At 37.0% G+C, this 9,834-nt stretch overlaps 1 protein-coding gene and 1 non-coding gene across 2 annotated transcripts; one reads left to right on the top strand and one right to left on the bottom strand.

Moving 5' to 3' along the window:
* The first annotated feature begins 501 nt into the window (after positions 1–501).
* LOC146954581 (uncharacterized) lies at positions 502–1,075 on the top strand. The gene has a single exon (XM_085758769.1). The coding sequence runs from the start codon at positions 502–504 to the stop codon at positions 1,024–1,026; it is 525 nt and encodes a 174-aa protein (XP_085614895.1). The 3' UTR covers positions 1,027–1,075.
* Positions 1,076–6,323: 5,248 nt separating this feature from the next.
* LOC146954580 (small nucleolar RNA R71) lies at positions 6,324–6,430 on the bottom strand. The gene has a single exon (XR_015025124.1). It is a non-coding gene; the product is annotated as a small nucleolar RNA R71 (small nucleolar RNA).
* Between the last annotated feature and the right edge of the window lie 3,404 nt (positions 6,431–9,834).

The following is a 9,834-nucleotide window of genomic DNA, read 5'->3' as shown; positions in this document are numbered from 1 at the left end:
TATTAATCTCATCTTTTACTTTTTGCATTTAATTAACATAGTTGTAAATGAAACAATCACCCTTTTAACTTAGAATGATATTTGATGTTAATCTATCCGTGATGTCGCACTAATCCCTGTGGAGACGATACAAATACTTATCTTGTTTTTTATGCAAAACTAAATTCATCAAAAATGGCGCCGTTGCCGGGGATTGGTGTTTAGATATCATAGATAGAACGATTGATTTATCATTTTAAGCATTTGTACATAATCCGTAAATAGTTTTATTTATTTGATAAGTTGTTTGTACTAACCCCTTGTTGATAAACAAAGAAAAGTTCTTGTTAGTTGTTTCCGTTTTAGGATCACCACCTAGCCAAAATCATGGCTGATCATGGTTACTTCAACTTCTACACTCCACCCGAGTATGAATCCTATCCACAGTATCAGCAACATTCTTATGAAGATGAAAGATATTCGGCGATTGAAAATACTTTGAACATCTTCATGCAACAATCCATGATAAACATGCAAGATACCAACCAAAGATTGAAGACTTTATCACTTCAAATTGGGTTGATTCAAGCACAAATCATGGATAGCCAAGCCAACAATCAATCCACTCTTAGAGAACAAGAAAATAATCCAAACATGTTTGAGAGAGTTGGAGAGATTGTTGAAGAAGTTGTTGTTCAAAATGAGGAAGTTACAACATTAGAAGAATGTGGTGCACCACACAAAGACGAACTTCCTCAAGAAAGGTCAAATATTGAAGTGGCCAACACTGTTGATAATGGAGAAGTGATAGAGGTGGTAGAGAAAAAGGAACGGTTACTTAGCAAGGAAGAAACATTTGAACAAAAGGGGAAGAAAGTGAGCAAGGCTGAAATAGACCGGGTCATTGATGAAATTTGCGCCTTTTTCAAATCAAAGTTAAGGAGGACATGGACTCCACATCATCTGTACTTAAAGTTCATGGAATTCCTCCCAAAGAGAAGGAACACAAAGGATGATGTATTGTCCGTCTCATTTTGGCCACCCTAACAAAAAAGGCGTCGAGCTAACGACGTTAAACAAGCGCTTGTTGGGAGGCAACCCAATTTTGTGCGTTTATTTACTGTTTTTAATGCATAATAAGTTTAATAGTCATGAGCATGCATCAAAACATTCAAAACAGAAAACAAACAGAGAGCAGAATTCTAAATTGTCTCAACTCGCAATGGCGAGTGAAACAGCTCGCAACTGCGAGCAAATTGGTCATTGACCATTTTTGACTGCCTCTTAGCTCGCAACTGCGAGTAAAACTGCTCGCAACTGCGAGTAGCTGCAGTTTGGCCAGTTTTAATCATTTTTTTTTTTGATATTGGTGTGTGATGACAATTGTTCTTAATTAGTATAGTGATGTTAGTATTCATTTTTAGTATTGTATATAGTTATCTTTTGTTAGTTAAAATTATGTGTTAGCACTTTTGGTTAATTTAGTACTTCATTTTAATTATGGAAGTTTCTTGCGTATCACTCTTGCTTAATTTCAAATCTCAGATGATTGATAATGATTCATAGTTGTGATTAAAGCGCAAAGCCAAGGTACAAGTTTCCAGTTTTTCTAAGCTTTTACTCGAATATGGAACGAGTACTTTGTGCAAATTTCTTTTCATTTAGTTTTTCGCAATAATTTATTTATTTTTGAACCACTTAGTACTAGCTAAAAGTGAGGAAACCTCAAGTGTTTGTACATATGCAAGGAGACCGGTATTCATTGTTTAACTCGGTTGTGTTATTTTAAATCCAATAATTGTTTTTAATTGTGTGAAGGCATGGAAGTGATCAAGGCACATTTTTTGTTTATGAGTGAAGCTTACTTGACCACAAATAGCCTACCTTGTGAGAAGAGCGAGTACTTGCTAACCCACTTGAGCCAAATAAATCGGAGTCATCAATTTTGGACTGTCAATTCATAAGCACAATGCTTGATGAAGTTGCCTTTAAATTTTTCAAAATTCAGTTCATTCTTGACGCACTTTAAGACTCTGATATGTTTTTAATTGTTGAACCCTAAACCTTCAATGTTTATTTGTCCCTTATGCCTTAGAGTAGAGGAACATTCAAATAGGGTATTTTGATTCAAGTTGGGGAGAGAAGGTAGATGTAAATCTTATGTCAAGTATAATGGTGTAATTTTATCTTTGATCAAGACAACATGTTGTTGTAAATACAAAAGAAAAGAAAAACAATGTGTACATGAAAAGAAAAAGAAAGAAAAATCCAAAAAGAAAATAAGTTGTCAAGATCAAAGTTTGTCATGTTTAAGCACCAAGGGTTTGTAATGATTGGTAGATAAGATTGTGAATTTTAATGGTTGATACAAGGAATGTCCTCTTTGATAGGCTTTTTGATTTCAATTGCCCCACATATGACATTTCTTTTGTAGCCAAGCCAAGTTATAACCCTCAAAGACCTTTTGATCCATGTTTTTATGCCTTTTGAAATGATATTTGGATGGACACATAACTTGATTGGAATGTTAACTTGATTGCCGGATGTGTGTTCATAATCCTCATTCATTTGATTTCAATTGTTTATCTACTTTCATAGAAGTGTGTTAGGTGTGGTTCGTAAGTAAATATATCATTGTCTTGAAATATTTGACATGAACTTTGTACTTAGGATTCATCTCATATTAGTAGTAGAATTCGAAATTAGTTGGAAACTTAAGCTTGCCCGCGCATTCACTTTTAAATCATTCATCTGAAAGAATTTTCAAAGCCTTTTGTACTTGTGTCTTGTCAATAACTTGTTTGATTTTCAATCCTTTGTTTGAGGACAAACAAAGAGTTAAGTTGGGGAGAGTGATGAGTGTCATAAAAGTGTTAAATTCATGTTATATTTTAAGCACTTTTTGTTACTTGTTCTGCAAGTTATTGAAGGAAAAGCCGAGAAATAAGCGTTAAATGCCTTATTACGCTTTACTTATCATTACTCTATCCTTTTGTGCAGGAATTAGCCTCAAGACACTGATCAAAGACCAATTTATCATGAAAAAATGCGAAATGGTAAAAGCTGTCCAGCAAGCTTGAAGAAATGGCGCTAATAGCGTGTTCTACGCTATTAGCGTGTTCAAAGAAGTGTCAAAGTCCAGAGAGATACGCTATTGGCGTATCTGGAGCTTAAAGAAATTTCGCTATTAGCGATTTTGGCGCTATTAGCGTGAGTTTGGCGGTTTGCTCAATTCAAGTGGCCCACTTGCTATTCTTGTTAGATATTATTTAGATATTATGTTAGATATTATTTAGATATTATGTTAGATATTATTTAGATATTATGTTAGATATTATTTTAGATATTTTGGGCTAGATATATTATATATATTAGAAGTTCATTAGAGAAATAAGAATAGATATTAGTCTTAGGAATATCTCATAGTTTTCTCTTAGTTTTCTCTAAGCTTTTCACTTGTAATATCTAAGAGAGAAATAAGGTAGTTAATATAGAGTGAGAGTGATTTTGGAAGTTGGATCTTATTCCTTTGTTGAGACATCACTAGGAGAATGAATCCTTCCTTTTCAAGCCATCCTTGCAAGGCTTCCATGATGATGTGTAGCTAAATACTCTTTGTTGGGATGAGAGGTACTTGATCTTGCTAAATATGTAATCCTTTTGATTTTGCAAAATATGGTTCTAGAAATTTATATTCAATATTGTTGTTATTCTTGTGTTAATGCTTTCAATGAGATTCAAGATGCTTTGGACACAAACTCTTGAATCTAGAGCTAGAGTAGCAATATATCTTAGGTTAACTTACTTGACATCTTTGTTAATCTTGTGATAATCACCATAATCAAGAGTTAAATGCTTTCGGATATTTAATCAGGCTGGACACGGTCGATTAGGTTACTCGATCGACTTTGTTATCGTTTAAGGGATTTGGACACGAATGTTTAAACGATACCTTAGAGTTAATTATATCACTTTGGACACGAAGGATAGTTTAGAATTGATTGTGATAATATTGGTTATAAAGCTAGAATTCGTATGGATCATTAGGCTACGTGTGATGCTTGGTTAAGGAACGCTACTCCTAACAAGTTTCAATCCTTATTAATCTCATCTTTTACTTTTTGCATTTAGTTAACATAGTTGTAAATGAAACAAACAATCACCCTTTTAACTTAGAATGATATTTGATGTTAATCTATCTGTGATGTCGCACTAATCCCTGTGGAGACGATACAAATACTTATCTTGTTTTTGATGCAAAACTAAATTCATCAAATGACTACAGCTGAATCTGAGATTATCAGGGACTTTCCTTTCATCATTAAGGAAAGCAATCCTGAAATCTTAGCTAAAACAGTAGCTGAGTATGTCATGGAAACAGATGCAAGCCCACAGGAGGAAGCTGCTCCTGTTAAGACCAAAGGGAAGAAGGTCAAGGGAGTAACTGCATCAGAAGCCACAGATGATAAGCCCAAGCAACAGAAAGATGCTAAGAGAAAAAGGGGTAAAGCTGCTAAGGAGACGGTGCAAGAAGCTCTTGAGAGGTGATGAGTCATAGAATAGTATATTTTAATGCTTTATTTAGTTTAGTTTTAAATAAGATTTGATTTAATTATATTGCATTTTATTTCCTTTTAGAATATTTTACTTTAAATTGTCTTTTATTTTATTTTAGGAACGAATATATGGTGGAAGGTGTCTTGGAGCAAAAGAAAGAGGACTGGAGCAAATACAGTGCGAAAATACGAAGATACGGAACAAAAATATGTTCCCACCAAGTCAGAAGCTTGGCACGGCCAGTGCCAACATGTGGCACGGCCGTGCCACCTCCAGAAGCCCCTTTTGCTGCTTTTTCTTCGGGCCCAAGTTACCCTGTTGCAGCTTTACTGTTTTACCCTTTTATTTGCTTAGTTTCTAAGTCGTTTGTAAAGCTATAAATAGAGTAGCTCTCCACCATAAACATTCACCTTTTACTTTGTTTATTTGAAGCATTATTTCAATAAAAAGTCTTTATTTCCTTTTACTTCCTTTGCAATTTACTTTTATCGCATTCTCTCTTCTTCCCCCATGTCTACGATGAACATGAGTGAGTAGACTTCTTTGTCTTGGGATCGTTGGATAAGTCTAATGACGTAATCCGGATCAAGCCAAGCCTTAAACCCTAATTATTTGTTACCTTAATTCCTAATCTAAATTCACCGTTTTAACATGAATTAATTATTATCAAACTGTGGAAGCGAACGCGGAGGGTTTGATAATGGTTAATTCATCATCACAGTTATCAATTCATAAAGCGAACGCGGAGCTTTGATATCCGATCAAGTGAATTTAGACAAGGTTTGCGAAACATGAGAATTGTCTAGCAAACCTTGGGACACATAAAGTTTCGATCTTCAAGGGTCCCAAAGGCAATCACCCATGAGAATAGGTGTGGTTCTCACTGACTTCGAGAGGAGCTGTGATATGCTAAAGAGAAACTTGTCCTTAGTAATTAAGATTAACGTATAATTATAAGTTTAAGGCTTGCTTGTGAAAAGATTCGTTATTATGATGAACCAATGATCCCGAGGCTTTTTAATATTATTGTTATTTACTTTCAAAAACTGCACTCTCCAACTTCTTATTTCTTTCTCCTCTAATCATTTTCTAAAAGTTAATTAGATTGACCAACTCCTTAGCGGAACGATAACTCTACTTACTACTATTACTTCGATAGGCCGTGCACTTGCGGTTTGGCCCTATCAAGTTTTTTGGCGCCGTTGTCGGGGAGTTAACTAATTTAATTAGCTTTTTCTTAGTGATTAGAATTCTCTCTTCTTTCTCTTTTCTTTTTATTTTTAACTTTTTATTTTTTTGTTATCGTTAACTTCTTGGGTTCTCAATTTTTTTTTATGCGAAAAACCAGAAATCGAGTTGTAATAATCAACGAGATCGAAAGGTATTTGCATAGAAGAAGGAGAGCGGCACAAAATAACACCGCCATGGCCAATCGCACTCTCAAAGAGTATGCAACGCCGTCTACGGCTGAGCCACAAGCTGTTATTGTGTACCCAACGGTTGAGGATGACAATTTTGAAATTAAGCCTGCCCTACTTAACTTGGTGCAGCAAAACCAATTCTCGGGATCCCCTACTGAGGATCCCAATCTTCACATCTCTGTTTTCCTACGAATTAGTGGAACCATGAAGGAGAACCAAGAAGCCGTAAGACTTCATCTCTTTCCCTTTTCCTTAAGGGATAGAGCTAGCGCTTGGTTCCATTCCCTCGAAGTCGGTTCCATTACTTCATGGGATCAGATGAGGCAAGCATTCCTTGCCCGTTTCTTTCCACCATCTAAAACCGCTAAACTTAGAGACCAAATCACACGGTTCAACCAAAAAGATGGGGAATCTCTCTATGATGCGTGGGAGCGTTTCAAAGAAATGCTAAGACTTTGTCCCCACCATGGCCTAGAGAAGTGGCTTATAGTCCACACTTTTTATAATGGCTTGTCTTATACCACTAAGATGTATGTTGATGCAGCTGCAGGTGGAGCACTTATGAATAAGAACTACACGGAGGCGTATGCCTTGATTGAAGACATGACTCAAAATCATTACAAATGGACCGACGAGAGAGCCACCACTAGTTCTTCATCCTCCAAAAAGAAGGCAGGTATGTACGAAGTCTCTAACTATGACCACCTTGCTTCTAAAATTGATACACTAACCGAAAAACTTGAAAAACTCAATGTTAGTGCTATCAATTATGCTTCTACTCCTTCTTGTGAAATATGTGGTATAACTGGTCATGCTGGTGTTGATTGCTAACTAGGTAGTGCTATTAATGGTGTTGAGCAAATGAATTATGCTCAATACAACCAAGGGATGCGACAAAATCAAAATTTTTATAAAAACCAAAATCCCTATGGACAAGTAGCACCACCCGGTTATGCAAACAACCAAAGATTCACTCAGAAATCCAATTTGGAAATTTTGTTGGAAAACTCTATTGCCAACCAAACCAAACAACTTCAAGAACTTAAAAACCAAACCGGATTTCTGAATGATTCTCTTTCCAAGCTCAATACCAAGGTTGATTCTATTGCTACTCACTCTAAAATGCTTGAAACTCAAATCGCTCAAATAGCCCAACAAGTGGCTACCTCTTCCCAAACACCGGGAGTCTTTCCTGGTCAAACCGAAGCCAATCCCAAAGCCCAAGTTAATGTCATATCTTTTGGGGGTAGTAAGTTAAACGAAACTTTTGCTAAGGTTAAATACATTGGGAAAGAAAGTGTCAAGCCTTTAGGTGATAAAATTGTGATAGAAGAAGCAAAACCGCTTGAAGAAAACAAAACTCCATCCCCCTTAAATCTTGATAAGCTTAAACTAGAGGGTAAGTTTGAAAAATTTGTTAACATACTTAGGAAGATTTGCATTAAACTTCCCTTTGCTGAAGCTTTGTCTAGGATGCATCTATATGCCAAGTTTTTAAAGGAAATTTTTTCAAAGAAAAGGGCTATAGAGCATAATGAGACAATAGCCTTGGCCAAGGAAACTAGTGCAATCATTCAAGAAGCACCCCCTAAGCTTAGAGATCCAAGTAGCTTTGCCATACCATGTGAAATTGGGAATGAAACCATAAACAAAACCTTATGTGACTTAGGAGCTAGTGTTAGTTTGCTGCCTTTGTCTCTTCTTAAAAGGATAGGGATAGGAGAATTGAAACCTACCGAAATGGAATTAAAGCTAGTTGATCATTCTACCATGAAACTTGTAGGATTTGTCGAGGACATACCCGTTAAGATAGAAGGGATATATATCCCAACTGATTTTGTAGTCGTTGACATTGCGGAGGACGAAGACGTCCCCATAATCTTAGGTAGACCTTTCCTAGCCACTGCAGGAGCTCTCATAGATGTTAAGAACGGTAGGATAGTATTCCAAGTGAGTGATAAGATGGTAGGATTTGAGTTGGAAAATGTTATGAAGGGTCCCGCTCTTTACTCTTGTTGCATGCTTAACGATCATGTTGTGAAAGAACGTTTTATAGCATCATCTACACAATATGATATCTTTGATCCATTCTAAGGACTCTTTCTAACCGTCAAGCTAATGACATTAAAAGAGCGCTTCGTGGGAGGCAACCCACGCATTTAATTGCTTTTGTTTTGTTTTTCTTTGTTTTAAGTTGTTTTGTAGGTAATTGTCCAAGTGTAGTTCGAAAAAAATCAAGAAATTGAAGAATTCTGAAGCCCCCAGGACCCGAGAGGTGGCACGACCCGTGCTAGCATTGGCACGGCCGTGCCAAGTTTTTAAGGAAAAAGGCAATGTTGAAGTCAGAAAGATGGCACGGCCCATGCCAATAGGTGGCACGGCCGTGCCCGACCTCTTGTGCCTATATACATAAATTTTTCTCTTCTTCTTCCTCATTCTCAAACCACAAACCTCTCTCTACTTTCAAACTTCTCTCTAAACCTCCATAACCTTCAAAACTTCAAACCCTCATATCTCCCTCAATTCTTACCCAAATCACTCAATTCTTTCACCAATCAATCACAAACTTCCTCCAAAACAAAAACCACCAATCAAAAACATCTTTCATCCATCCAAACCCATAATTCACCAAAACCCTAATCTTTCAAAACATAACCCAAACACCACAAAACCTTAACCAATCTCCACATCCAAACCAACAAACCTTCCTTCAACATCAACCCCAACCCTAAACCAATCCTTTCCACCAAAAATCTTCCCAAACCCTAAACCTTCAAAACCAATTCCAACAAGGGTCAATGGCTTCAAGAAGAAGTGGTAAGGAACCAGCAAGCTCTCAAGGAGGACCTCCCCCAAAGAAGCAAGCACAAGTGAAGAATCATGGAATCCAGTTCAAAAACAACAAGCAAAGGGACAGGTATAAAAATCTCACCTCTAAACACTTGCATCCTTCTCGTTATCCTGATCCCAATACTTTGGATGTGCTAGAGCTTTTTGATTATGTTTCTAGGCTGATAGGAAAGTTAGGATGGACTGAATTGCTGAAACCTATGCGGGGTTATGAAAATTTCACTTATGAATTCTTGAGCTCAATAGATTTTACCAAAGATAAGTTGGATTATGATAACCCTAACCATAGAGTTGTTTTCCGGTTGATGAATATTGATAATGACATGTCACTTCAGCACTTTTGTGAGGCCTTAGGTTTTGCAAATGAAGGATATATTCATGATCATTGGGATCCTAGTCTAAAACCGGTTAACTATGACCCAGCTGCCTTTTGGAAACAAATCACCGGTCTTAACAAATACGTCCCTAGGGCGAACAAAGCTAGCAACATTCACAACCCCGTACTTAGGTACCTTCAGAGGGTAATGGCTTGCACTATTTGCGGTAGAACCGAGCTAGGAAACACTAGAACCGATGAATTGTTCATGTTATGGGCAATGCTCTACAACCACCCCGTCAATACTTGTTTTTATTTGATTGATCACCTAGACTTTGTCGGTACTAGACCGGCCGGTAGAGGAGACATAGTGGTGGGTGGCATCATTACATATATAGCTAGGTGTTTTGGAGTGGGTGAAGATGAGGGTATCAAACCAATTGAGGGAAACAATAGGCTTAACATAGAAACCCTTATTGCTATGAATTTCATCAAACATCGTCCACCCCTTCATTACCAACTTAAGCTAAATGTGCCAATCATGTTTTTATTGCCTAACCTATCTCGGACTACCACCGAGGTGGAAGAAAATTGGTTGTATGTTAATGATGTGCAGGTTCTTGGTGAGCAAGATGACGATGAGGGAGAAGGTGCTAACTTGCACCATGATGAAGGAAAGGGTGCTAACTTGCACCAAGAGAGGCACCATGG

Source organism: Medicago sativa, chromosome 1 (assembly GCF_051527215.1).
Source record: "Medicago sativa cultivar Bolivia chromosome 1, Bolivia_mono, whole genome shotgun sequence".
NCBI classification, from domain to species: Eukaryota; Viridiplantae; Streptophyta; class Magnoliopsida; order Fabales; family Fabaceae; genus Medicago; species Medicago sativa.
This window is presented reverse-complemented; position numbering and strand designations above follow the sequence as displayed.